This window comes from Babylonia areolata, chromosome 30 (assembly GCF_041734735.1).
Source record: "Babylonia areolata isolate BAREFJ2019XMU chromosome 30, ASM4173473v1, whole genome shotgun sequence".
NCBI lineage: Eukaryota > Metazoa > Mollusca > Gastropoda > Neogastropoda > Buccinidae > Babylonia > Babylonia areolata.
The window spans coordinates 10,755,663-10,769,713 of NC_134905.1; the positions used below are offsets into that span (position 1 = coordinate 10,755,663).

Here is a 14,051-nt window from a genome sequence, read left to right on the forward strand (position 1 = left end):
GTGTGTTTGTGTGTGTGAGTATGGGTGTGTGGGGGCATGCTTATGCGTGGACATGTTTGTAGGGTGCTTCATAACATAAAAAAGAATTCACATTGTAATTATGTTATGTGTGTACTTGGTTTCCAGCCCTCTGTGATATGCACCCTATGCGAGCCCTCTTCCTTATACCCAGAAATCCACCACCTCGGCTGAAAAATCCCACAAAATGGTAAGTGGGCCTTAGTCTGCATCACCTAGCTAACAAAACATATACCCTATGTATGTAGTGGATGCCAAAATGGTTCAGTGGTCACTGGCCAATTTTTTTTCATTGGAGATGTGTGCGTACAAGTCTTGAATGAATGATTACATTGGGTCTTGTCTGCCATCATTTGTCATAGATTTTTGACTCACTTGTGTAAACAAAGTGAGTCTATGTTTTAACCCGGTGTTCGGTTGTGTCTGTGTGTCTGTGGTAAACTTTAACATTGCCATTTTCTCTGTAAATACTTTGTCAGTTGACACCAAATTAGGCATAAAAATAGGAAAAATTCAGTTCTTATCTTGTTTAAAACAATATTGCACCTCTGGACTGGGCACAAAAAAATTAAAAAAAGAAGCCAGATTATATGCAAACTGCATTTACTGTTATATTTATATTTTTTTAATTCACTAAACTTGGCACTTTGATATGATATTCTGACACAACAACAAGAGCAGTCATTATTATCATTTTTTGTTCAAACAGGAACTTCTTTTGCTAAGCATGGAAGTTATATTTATTTTGCATATGTTTTGGGGCAGATAGTAAAAAAGGGAAATTAATCTGTAATTAATACTTGGGGACTTAATTTGCTTTAAACTGATCTTTCTCATCTTAAACATTACATTTTGAAATTATACTCAATACTTAAAAAGCATGTGTGTTTTACTCTCAGTGTACAGGGCTTTCACTATGTTCATTCGCCCAAGTGGTCTTTTTTGGAAAATAATAAAATCAATATGACAAGTAGACTTTATAGATCTATTGGCTGAGCCCTGAAGGTCATGGGCAAGAATCAGTTGCGTACACATATTTATACACATTCAAAGCGCATGCTCATATTCTTCGCGAACGCGAACGACGCCATGTTGTTTCAAGTTGTTGACCTGCCCTTTCAATCCTATAATTATTCAATGGACAATACACGATAACATGTGATGGAAAGTTGGAGAAGGAGACCGTTGAATATTTATTCAAAGAAAGATTTGTGAACGCCTCATCACTTACTGGATTATGCCCCAGACTGCCATAAAAATATCCACAGAATCAGTCGGAATTCACATTTAAAAATAATAAACCATATGAGTTAATACCCTTGAATTGATGAAACGTAAAAATTTCCAGTCTTGATTTTTCTCAAAATGAAGTCCTTTTCACTTCATAAGACGTTTAGAAGTACTTGTACTTGGCTCTACGTGTTATTAGTTTAACAAAATACTCAATTTTCATATCAACTTTAAAACTATAAAACTAGAAAGAACATAAAAGAGAAATTGAATCGACCGTGTCAACCGGGTGTAACTTACTGAAACTTGTACATCTGTCTAGATCCAGAGAAAACGGCTAAATGTTGCAGTGTGATTGTGGCGATAGCCACGTCTCCTTTACTGTGGACTTAAAAAGAATTTTTAATTGCCCTTAAAGATTTTTTGAATGCCCAAGATACACCAGAATAATATGATTTAAACAGCGTTCTCACCGCGAATACCGCAGTCGATTTATCGCCCTTTAAAAAAGCATGTTTAAATATTATATTTTTGAACGTTAGTTAAGGAGCCACGATAGTGTAATGGGTGAGACAGTTTCTTCTCACCTGAATACGCGGAGTTCGAATCTGCCGTTAGGACTTTTTTTCTTTCTTTTTCTTTTAACCTGAAGCTTTATAATAACAAATACAGAACACATTTTAACGATTAGACTTTAAAAAAAAAAAAAAAAATTTAAGTGTATCACAAGTGTGTCTTGAAGGCCTTGCCTCTCTTGTTTAAATATGTTATTGATTTGAAAATGTGAGTGTATGTACATGAATTAGAATGTATATACTGCTTTTAAATAGTAATTAAATTACACATAATATTACTTGAAAATGATTTGGGAATTACTACTTTGAAGTATTAATTGATTGACACATATTTACAGTACTACCTTGAACAAGTGGTTTATATAGCATCAAATACTACCACAATAAAAAAAAAGAAAAAGAAAAAAAGGCAACATAATGCTACCAACCATTCAGCATGGATGTGTCAGAGTCCTGCTTTGGAGCTGGATGTTGGAATTTATGTTGCACCTTGAAAAAGTAATTTTCATCACACTAAATATCTTGGAAAAGCAAAATACAGATAACACTACCCTGAAAAAATACCTGACAGTGTTTTTTTCATCAGATCCAGCAAACTACACAAGTCTGTAGGGTCCTGCTTTTGGGTTGGATATTGGAGTTCATGTGGTATCTTAAAATCATCTAATAGAGTGCCATGAAATGATATTTGATTGTGGGAATGTGATCAGGTCTACCAAGTGATAACTTTGTAGAGTCCTGCTTTGGGGCTTGTTATTAGAGTTTATGTTGCACCTTCAAATATTGATTTGATTACTATGATACTATCATTGAATGAAAATAATAGCCGTGTTTGCAGTCTCACCAAGTCACACAGTGTTGCAGGGTCCTGTGTTTTTGCTGGATATTGAAATGTATGTTGTACCTAGAAACAATGATTTAGCTAGTATTTATACCTGGTGAAATTGTTCAGTGCAGAGTGTGACATTGACCTCAGAGTAATGCAATGCACAGTTGGTCAGACATCTCAAGGCTTCAATCTTTTGACTGTATAAGAAAATAATGAAATCAGCACAGTTTTGTTACATGGATCAGCAGTGGGTCACTAGCTGATTAACCCTTTCACTTATGGAAATATTTGTGATTTTTGCAAAATAATTACCAACCACGAAAAAAAAAATCACATAAATTAAAGTTATGCTCAAAGATATGTAAACATGTGTGTGTGTGTGTGTGTGTGTGTGTGTGTGTGTGTGTGTGTTTTCTTGAAGGAAAATGAATGGAGAATATGATTATCATAACCACAGTATTGACAAGATGAGATAACAACCAATCAGGGGAAGATAACTCGGATTTGTAGGAAATAATGCACAGAATATTTTGAAGAAAAAAAAGAGACGAAAATTCAAGTTTGTTTATTTTAATGGTGAAAATAGCGCTAAAATATTAGCAAGTGTATTAGACTCAACAACCAAGTGTAGGTATGTTGTTTCCTGCACTATCATGTTGTTTTAAACATATACACTGTACACAACCACTCACATTCACCCAGACACACTATCGGCACAATAATACAACACTCACTGTAAATAATATTTTGGCTTGAAGCTTTCATCTTGAGGGTTTCATAGTAGAAAACCCTAAAATGAAGGTTTCAAGCAAGAATATTTAGTTTTTCTACACCCACTTCTGACACAACCCCACCCCCTTCCTGTTGATGTACCTTGTAGCATGTAATCATCATCAGGATAACCAGAATCACTTCAGTTGATCAACAACATCATTGCTTTAATTTATTTCTATTGCTATTATTGATGCGGTGTGGAAAATAAAAAAAAATTCTAGCCACCTCTTCTGTACTGTATGTTCTGGCAGCCATGTAGACATGCTCAACAGCTTTCTGCTTCATAAAATGTAAAATAAAATAAAAAAAGAAAGAAAAAAAAGGAAGAAAACTCATCAGAATCAAGCCAAAACTTGCTGAGAAATTGCTTCGAACACTCATCAAGGCAGTCACCATTTCCAAGGGAGGTAAGCATGAGAAAAAAAAGGAAAAAAGTGGCTGGACACGTGATTATGCATTTACCCCTAAACTGCAGATACATCCTTGGTCAGAAGTGAAAGGCTTAATTAACACTAAATAATCTAATTTGGGGAGTGTTCATTGCTCAAAACTTCAATTAAAATCTAGTTTTAAGTGCCAAAGATCAAGTAAGTTTAATATGAAGCTGATCAGTATGGTACTTTTGACAGAGAAAGCAAATAAAATGTGCACTTTGTGGTCTCACTTGGCCATTTTGCATTTATGTATGATTGCAACCAATATCCTGAATCATTTTGATTGCACATACTGCAACTCTGGAATGTTGACTGGACCTTTAACTCACTCCATGCCAAGAGTCTTTGCCCTTGCAAATCCCAGAAAACCCAGGGTTTGTATAGGATGGGGAAAAATTCTCAAAAAGACAAATAAACACCCGACAATTGAAATTTAGTATGTGTATTCAGTTTATGTTGTTCCATACTTGTGCAGAAAATTAAATTATTTACTCACCATCTTGTTGTTGATCATGGTATCCATTTTTTGTGTATTTTGTAGCATTTTTGCACCCATCAGAAAGGTATACCAAGTGTCCTTGAACAGCTTACAAATGTTCCACATCACATCCTAACACTATTTGAGGAACTGAAGACCTAGTACATGCAATGAAGTATGACCAGATGGTGGAGAAAGTTGAAATTCACGCACACACACAAAATATTGTCTCTACATAAAAAAAGGAGTTTACTGTACACAAAAACTTGATGTATTATCACTGACAGTAGTCTTGTCTGGAGTGAAAAAGCTCATGGCAGGTGATGTTGAGTCCTGGGCACAGCTTCACACACAGTGGAACTCCACATTTTGGACACCAGTTGGCAGTTTGGTGTCTTGGTGTGTTGTGGCGCTTGAACAGGTCTTCACAGACCTTGCACTTGCAGTAGCTGGTCACTCATATCCACTCCAGCCATGTTGTTTATGTAGTCATGTACTGCAGCTGGCTTCTGTCTTTAAGGACGGTGTCGTGTTGTCACACTGACCATGGTAGTTGGCAGCATGACTGTTGTCAGCACATGAACTGGCTTTTTGTCTTGCCACTTCAGCACAGCAACATGACCTGCAACCATACACACACACAAATGATCATGCAGGACTGACTCTTTCTTCTTATTGTTGTTTACATTATTTGTTTGCTTATTCTCTTGTTTATTCTAAATATTTATGTGAATGGAAGCATAATGTGGTAAGTTTTTTTTACATGTAGTCAAAGAAAACCACCTTAGATTTTTATTTTTTATTATTTTTTTTTACAATATTACAAGCAATAATGACAGTATCATCAGTATTAGTACTATTACTGCCATTTCTGTAGCACCTTGTTCTACAAATAAACTCCATGTTATTGTAAAACAGAAAATAAGTAAACATATGCATGCAATCACACACACACACACACACACACACACACACACACACAGAGTTGTACACCTGAGCATGTGACATTGTTTTCTTTCACACACACACACACACACACACACACACACATATATATATATATATATATATATATATATATATATATATATATATATATATATATATATAATACACACTCCCCATTTTCAGTCCAATCACTGGTAAAAACACCAGCAAAGACGTCCGTTTCCTCAGTGATTTTGTTGTCAGTGTCGGTCAGCTGGCACATGGTCAGGACTCACTTTCCTCTCCACTGTAAACACCCTCTTCAGCGGCTGAATCTATTTCTAGTTCATCGGGATATGGTTCTTTTTGTCACTGTCTGATGAATCAACATTATCTCCTTCAACATTGGAGCCTTCAGTTTGGATCATTTCCAAAGTAGCTTCAACGCTGTGTTGCGTTTGACCTCTCCTACCGTGTCGAACACTTCGACGCGACGCCATCTTGTCAAACAACTTGCAGAGCTGACCGAGGGTATGCTTCGTTGTCGTCTGCTAACGAGCGTGTCACTACACACACGCAGTGTGTGTGAATGAAAAGTTGGCCAGAGATAACTTAAGAATTAGTTCTGCTTTTGAGTTTCGTATCCGACAGGTCAATCCAACAGCGCGACTTTTCAAAATCCAAATCCGTATATGCGGACATTGGCTTCGAATGCTTTGTCCGACGACATCCACATATGCGGACAATGGCAGCGAGTGAGTTAAGACTGGTTTATTTTATTGCATTACTCTTTTTGTCACAACAGATTTCTCCATGTGAAATTTGGGCTGCTCTCCCAAGGGAGAGCGCGTCGCTACACTGAGAGTGCCACCCTTTTTTTTTTTTCCTTTCTGCAATGTTATTTCTTTTCCTATTGTCTATTCACAGGTACAAAAATTTAATGTTTGATGCATGCAAACAATAAGATAAAATATAAGCTAAAGCTGAGTAAATCAAGTACGTGGGTGTGTGTACAGGTCGAGCAAGCTACATAACTTTGTGGAGTCATGCCTGATCAAGGACTACACGGCTCGCCCTAACACAGAGCAGCTGCTGAAACACCCCTTCATCCGTGACCAGCCCACAGAAAGACAGACCCGCATCCAGCTCAAGGACCACATTGACAGACACAAGAAGAACAGGAAAGGTGAGGAGAGGAGAAGTTGGGGGCAATGTAGTAATACATTCAACTTCATCGTCACCTATCCCTTGACTTCTATTGATGTGAAGACAACGTCACCACTTGACCCAACCTGTCTGTGTCCAGCGCTGCTCTCTGGGATTCCTTCAGATTAATTCCTGTCCATTGTTGGATAGTGTCTCTCCACCTCTCTCTCTGCCTTCCTCCTCTGTGGCTTCCTCTGACTGCCCCTGGCAAGATGGTCTTTGCACGTCCTTTTGAGGGGGGAACATGTCCATACCACTTTATTTTCCATTTCATAACTATGAGGAGGTCATCATGAGGTCCTATTGCTTGTTTGATCATGCTACCCACCTCTCTGTCACATGATCTGTATGGTGGATGCCCAAGACCTTACTATAGGATCTCATTTCAGTTGCCAGGATCTTTCTTTGCATTCTGCTCAGAGCATCCAAGTTTCACAGGCAAAGAGGAGGACTGCTTACACAAGGATGGATGGATGAATGGATGGATATGGATATGTTTGTTGCACCTATCCTTGGTCAAGAGACCAAACTGAAGCGCTTCACAAGCACCTCATCATTTGTTTCCTGTGTCATTCAGTTAGGTTTGTCAAGCATGCACACACACTCGCATAGACAAGTAGCCTCTTATGTGTATGACCAGTTGTTGTTTTTTTTACCCGGCTATGTAGGCAGCCATATTCTGTTTTCAGGGGTGTGCATGCTGTGTATGTTCATTTCCAAAACCCACCAAATGCTGACATTGATAAAATTTAATGTGTGTATTTAATGTGTGTATTTGATCTTCTTCATGCGTATACATATGTAGGGGGTTCAGGCACTAGCATTGTCTGCACATATGTTGACCTTGGAAATTGGAAAAATCTCCACCCTTAACCCACCATGGTGCACTGAAACGGTGATTAAATGCAGGATACTTAGGTGAGAATCTAGCACTCTAACCATTTGAGCACCGGACCACAGTAGGTGGATCTTTGTGCACAGACTGATGTTCTTGTTTCTCCAGATGGTTTTGAGTCTTGCTATTGCAGCTGCTGTTTTTGCAATCCTTGCCACGATCTTGGGTTTTGAGCCTTCATCTCAGGTTATGGAGCCAAGATACATGAATGTCATCACTGTTTTTAAAGTTGTCTCACTAACTTGGTTGTTTGAAGTGATACCTAGGGTGCTGTTGGTCATGAGATTTGTCTGTTTGGTGCTATATTCCATGTGAAATGTAGAGGCTGCTTTGTTGTTCTTGCCATCTCTACTCCCTGCAAGACCATCAGTATCACCAATCTGCATTTTGTGGATTATATTGATGATCTTGCAGAGCGTAGAGATGGTAGTAATACAGGATCAGTTTAAACAGGCCTGAATTTTTTACGTACTGTAGTCTTTTTCCTTGTTTGTTGGCTGAGAAATTTCTTAAAAGTTTCAGTTTGTTTCGGAGTTTTACTTATCAGTTCCTGATGGTAAGATTTTGAGGTTGGCATCTATGTATGTGGCATAGACTCCAGAATTTTTGTTCCAGATTGATAAAAATATTGGAAGTAATAAAGGAAAAATAAAGATGATTGAATTAAATTAAATGTCTTTATCATTATTTTTTATTGATGACTTCATTCTTTAGGATGAGATCAGTTGTGTCACTTTAGCTCAAACCTACTCTGCTTTCACTCAAGAATCTCCGATTGAATGTACAGGACAAACAGGCCGTGTCAACTTGATGTTAGATTGCCAGCTGTTAAGATAATTTTCCATCTACAAGGAAATTTTCTTTTTAAAGGCGTAGCAAAAACAAGTTTATATGGACAACTTGTAGATGTAGATCGCTTCTTTTTTTTTTTTTTAAGATGTGAATGTAGAAGATAAACAGATGGTGGCAGTCCTGTACATCAAATTCTGCAGAGCCTCCAAAGCTGAATTTAAAATCAGACAATTGTGTTTGTATTTCTCTTTTTATCACAACAGATTTCTCTGTGTGAAATTCGGGTTGCTCTCCCCAGGGAGAGCGCGTCGCTACACTACAGTGCCAACCATATTTTTGTATATTTTCCTGCGTGCAGTTATATTTGTTTTTCCTATCGAAGTATATTTTTGTACATAATTTTGCCAGGAACAACCATTTTGTTGCCGTGGGTTCTTTTACGTGCACACGGGACTTCAGTTTATTGTCTGATCCAGATGACTAGCATCCAGACCACAACTCAAGGTCTAGTGGAGGGGGAGAGCCATGATTCGAACCAGCGCGCTCAGATTCTCTCGCTTCCTAGGCGGACGTGTTAACCTCTAGACCATCACTCCACAAAAGGGAGGTAATTAGAGAAAGGGAGGTAGCTTTTCTTTTCAGCCATCCTTCACTGATCAATATTTTGCACAAGATGGAATCAAACCCCTGTGGGTATTGCACAGACACCTCATCACAAGTAGACCAAAGTATGTAACACTAAACATAATTTGATGAAGATAAATTTCCATGTTACATTAGCACAAAACTTCGCTCAGAAGGTGATGGCCAAGAAGTGATGATGACAGTGTGTAGTTTCATTTTCAGGAGAGGATCATGAAACTGAGTATGAATATGAAGGGAGCGATAATGAAGAAGAAGATGAGAGCACGATGCCTGGAGAACCTAGGTGAGAATTCTGTTTCTGTTTTGTTTAATATCTTTTTTATTCATTTATTTCATATGTAAAGAGTCCCTGCTCGTATTTTGTTCTGCAAGGTGCTCTAATCATGAGCACTATTTATTTGAAAAGATTCAATTATTTTTAGTGAGTACTACACAGTGCTCTTGATTGCACCCTGTTTTAACTATTTCCTGAAATTGTGCAGTATGTTTATTATGTTGATTTGGTGTTTTTTGAAATAGGGGTCAAAATCTTGATCTGATAGGTGTGTATATGGTAATAGTGAATGTGGAACATTGATTTCAGTGTTGTGGTGTTGCATTGGCAAGGGTGAACTTATAATGGTGATGCAATGGACCCTGCCGCCTCTACAAAAGAAAAAAAAAGAATGAAATTAGCAGTTTTTTGCATTTCAGTTCTTTGCTGGTTGTTTTCAACTTCTTTTTTTTTCTTTTCTTTCTTTTTTTCTTTTCTTTTTTTGCTATGTATTTTTGTTTTAACAGTAAAGTGACAGGTGGTGCATTTGTTAAAGTGCCTGTCATCTGTTCTGGAGGTAGTTGCTTGATCTTTGTATTGGGCAACATTTTTTATTCATCTCTAGCAGCAGCATTTATTCAAGTCTGCTTATTTTGAGTTCTCACTCATCTTCTGTAGTAGTCTTCAGTTTAACGTCTTCCACTTTAAGTGATATTAAACATCTTCTGTGGTATTGTTTTGGTGACATGAGCAGGAACATACCAGGGATTGCGAATATGAAATCTTGCGCCTACCTGTCCTTTTATTGTGATAAGTAATGGGTTTGTTGAGAAGTATGTTAATGTTAAGTGTGTGTGTCAGTGCATCTGATCCTGATGAGCATGGTTAGGGACAGATCACAATGTTGTATGGATGATGCTGATAACTGCCCATCCTCCTCCACAGCTCCATCCTGCAGATCCCAGGGGAGAGCACCCTGAAGCGCAACTTCCAGCAGATCCAGGAACGGGAAGCCAAGCGGCAGGAGTCTTCACGCCAACAGCAGCAGCAACAACGTCAGTCCCAGCATGGCCAGTCACCACGACCCCTCTCCTCCTCCCACCATCACCACCAGCCCTACCATCAGCCGCCCCCTCCCCAGCCCTTCCAGCCCCCCCACCACCACCCGCTGCCCCCTCCCCAGCCAGCGTCAGCAGTGTCGCACATCGTACAGCACCACAATGCCGGAGCCTCCCCTGCCTCCCGTCCTCTGCCGGCTGTGCCCTCCTCCTCCACCCCTCATGAACAAGGTGTTAAACAATTCCCCATGCAGCGTATGATTGGTGAGAAGAGGGCTAGGGTTGTGCATGTCTTTCTTTTTTCATGGAAGCTTGCTGGGTTGTGCATGGCATGGCGCAGGCTTCCAGCTGCGGCGCTTTAGCTGGTGGGTTGATGCTCTTGTCTGACACTGCTGCTGTCTGTTTGACGGGGGGGGGGGGGGGGGTGGGGGGGGGGGGACATTGGGTGTCAGGCATTTGGTGCTGGTGTGTTCTGGTTAGTACCTTGATGAGCATGAGTTGCTGAGGGTCAGGTTGGGTGGTATGAATTGTCAGTTGCAGTGTATTACTATTTGGTTTGTGACTTGTTAGTTGCTGTGTTATTGGGTTGGTGTATTGTGAGCGTTGTGCTGGTGTGTGAATTGTTTGGTGGTGTTAGTGTATTGTGCATGTGTGTGTGAGTGAATTGATGTGTTTAGGGGTCTGTGTGTTGTGCTGGTGTGTGAGTGGTTTGGTGTGTTTAGGGGATTTTGCGTTGTGCTGGTGAAGAAGTAGTTTCATGTGTCTAGGAGTCTGTGTGTTGTGCTGGTGTGTAAGTTATAAGGTGTGGTTAGGGATTTGGGCTGGTGAGTGAGTTGTTTGGTGTGTCTAGGGGTCTGTGCATAGTGCTGGTGTGTTAGTAGTTTGGTGTGTTTAGGGGTCTGTACCTATGTGAGAGTTGTTAGATGTGTTCAGAGGCCTGTGCTGGTGTTTCAGTTGTTAGGTGTGTTAAGGGGTCTGCGCATAGTGCTGGTGTGTGAGTTGTTAGATGTGTCAAGGGATCTGTGCATAGTGCTGGTGTGTGAGTTGTTAGATGTGTCAAGGGATCTGTGCATAGTGCTGGTGTGTGAGTTGTTAGGTGTGTTAAGGGGTCTGTGCTGGTGTGTGAGTTGTCAGATGTGTCAAGGGATCTGTGCATAGTGCTGGTGTGTGAGTTGTTAGGTGTGTTAAGGGGTCTGTGCTGGTGTGTGAGTTGTCAGATGTGTCAAGGGATCTGTGCATAGTGCTGGTGTGTGAGTTGTTAGGTGTGTTAAGGGGTCTGTGCTGGTGTGTGAGTTGTTAGATGTGTTAAGGGGTCTGTGCTGGTGTGTGAGTTGTTAGATGTGTCAAGGGGTCTGTGCATAGTGCTGGTGTGTGAGTTGTTAGGTGTGTTAAGGGGTCTGTGCTGGTGTGTGAGTTGTTAGGTGTGTCAAGGGGTCTGTGCATAGTGCTGGTGTGTGAGTTGTTAGGTGTGTTAAGGGGTCTGTGCATAGTGCTGGTGTGTGAGTTGTTAGGTGTGTTAAGGGGTCTGTGCTGGTGTGTGAGTTGTCAGATGTGTCAAGGGATCTGTGCATAGTGCTGGTGTGTGAGTTGTTAGGTGTGTTAAGGGGTCTGTGCACAGTGCTGGTGTGTGAGTTGTTAGATGTGTCAAGGGATCTGTGCATAGTGCTGGTGTGTGAGTTGTTAGGTGTGTTAAGGGGTCTGTGCTGGTGTGTGAGTTGTCAGATGTGTCAAGAGATCTGTGCATAGTGCTGGTGTGTGAGTTGTTAGGTGTGTTAAGGGGCCTGTGCTGGTGTGTGAGTTGTTAGGTGTGTTAAGGGGTCTGTGCTGGTGTGTGAGTTGTTAGGTGTGTTACGGGGTCTGTGCACAGTGCTGGTGTGTGAGTTGTTAGGTGTGTTAAGGGGTCTGTGCATAGTGCTGGTGTGTGAGTTGTTAGATGCTTTTAGGAGTCTGTGGATTGTGCTGGTATGAGTTTTTTTTTGTATTTTTAGGGGTCTCACTGTCTGTGCATTGTACTGTTGTGTGAGTTGTTTTGGTGTGTAAAGGGGTTTGTGCTGGTGTGTGAGTTATTTGGTGTGTTAAGGGGTTTGTGCTGGTGTGTGAGTTATTTGCTGTGTAAAGGGGTTTGTGCTGGTGTGTGAGTTATTTGCTGTGTAAAGGGGTTTGTGCTGGTGTGTGAGTTATTTGGTGTGTAAAGGGGTTTGTGCTGGTGTGTGAGTTATTTGGTGTGTTAAGGGGTTTGTGCTGGTGTGTGTTATTTGGTGTGTAAAGGGGTTTGTGCTGGTGTGTGAGTTATTTGGTGTGTAAAGGGGTTTGTGCTGGTGTGTGAGTTGTTTGGTGTGTTAAGGGGTTTGTGCTGGTGTGTGAGTTATTTGGTGTGTAAAGGGGTTTGTGCTGGTGTGTGAGTTGTTTGGTGTGTAAAGGGGTTTGTGCTGGTGTGTGAGTTGTTTGGTGTGTAAAGGGGTTTGTGCTGGTGTGTGAGTTATTTGGTGTGTAAAGGGGTTTGTGCTGGTGTGTGAGTTGTTTGGTGTGTGAAGGGGTTTGTGCTGGTGTGTGAGTTATTTGGTGTGTTCAATAGTGTGTGCATTGTGCTGGTGTGTGAGTTACTTGGTGTGCTAAGGGGTTTGTGCTGGTGTGTGAGTTATTTGGTGTGTTAAGGGGTTTGTGCTGGTGTGTGAGTTATTTGGTGTGTTAAGGGGTTTGTGCTGGTGTGTGAGTTATTTGGTGTGTTCAAGAGTGTGTGCATTGTGCTGGTGTGTGTTGTTTGGTGTGTTTAGGGATGTGTACAGTGTGTTTATGTGTGACTTATTTGCTGTGTTTAGCGGGTCTGTGCTGGTGTGTGAGTGGTTTAGTGTCATTTGCTGGGTTAGAGCATTGTGAGTATCATGCTTGTGTGCGAGTCAATTGTTCCTGTGAAGTGAGTGAGTGTGTTTTGAGTATTTTGTGGGTGTGCGAGCTGTTCGGTCCTGTTGATTATGTTTTCAGAGTTGTGGAAAGCCTTCAGTAATGTTCAGCAAGATAAGGTTGAGGGTCACTGCAGTTTTGTTGAGAGTGTGGAGAGATTTGTTTCTATTTCTCTCATGATTTGTCATGAATTTGTTGAAGAGCCTTGAGTAGTGGTCAGCAAGATATGAAGAAGCATCATTGCGGTGTTTGGAGGGTGTTAGTTTTTATTTAAAAAAAAAATTAAAACTAATTTTTCTTCTGGGTTTTTAGTTCTTTTTCCAGTTTGAAGTTTATATCTCAAAAAAAAAAAAAAAAAAAAAAAAAGAAAAGAAAAGAAAAAGCAAAGCATTCTTTATTACTTTATTAAGCCAAATCTTCGAGGAGAAAAAAGAAAGAGAAATAGTTTAAAAGTAATCAGAGTTTTCAAAACAGACATTTAACATCTTGAGTGATATATTTGCTCATGCCATCCTGTGATGGTCAGAAACGTGAGGCTGGGTTAGGTCTTTTTCGGGAGCCTGTCCCAGGACTGGAGCCCATGGTTTCTCCAGGGTTGGACCACAGCAGTGTGTCTTTGGATGCAGATCACGGAGGGGGCGTTTGGCCCTAAAAATCAGTCAGGAAGGGGACCAAGGGGAAACAGGGTTGGGCACCACCTCCCAAATTATCCCAGAGGGAGGGGGGATTCATGGGGAGTTGCAGCTCCACTGTGGGTAGTGTTGAGGTGCGGCTGGACACTTACAAGGGGATTTATGTCTGCCTTTTAGCTCAAGCAGTGCGCTGAGAAAGCTCTCATTGGAGGTGTTGTTATCTTCATTCCTTCCTTCCATGTTTAGCCCCCTCCCACCTTCCTCATTGGGGTGAAAGCCCTCACTTTGGGGGATGGGGGATGGAGTAGCTCTCCTTTGCCCACCCGTGGCCATGTCACCCCAGTATCTCCAGGTGAGTGGATGCTGGGCACCTGACCCTCACCAGTACGTCTGGCGATCCTGTT

The 14,051-nt window shown here is 40.7% G+C and overlaps 1 protein-coding gene across 4 annotated transcripts in view; it reads left to right on the plus strand.

Annotated features, from left to right (window-relative positions):
- The window catches only part of LOC143275197 (mitogen-activated protein kinase kinase kinase kinase 4-like), a 331,965-nt gene that overhangs the window by 103,484 nt on the left and 214,430 nt on the right, over positions 1 to 14,051 (plus strand). For 3 of the 4 annotated variants that reach the window (XM_076579163.1, XM_076579166.1, XM_076579165.1), the window contains exons 12-15: positions 127 to 208; positions 6,282 to 6,451; positions 9,005 to 9,086; positions 10,002 to 10,378. In XM_076579163.1, the coding sequence (XP_076435278.1) occupies positions 127 to 208; positions 6,282 to 6,451; positions 9,005 to 9,086; positions 10,002 to 10,378 (711 nt within the window). The remainder of the gene's footprint in view (positions 1 to 126; positions 209 to 6,281; positions 6,452 to 9,004; positions 9,087 to 10,001; positions 10,379 to 14,051) is intronic. The other variant, XM_076579164.1, reaches the window with a different exon arrangement.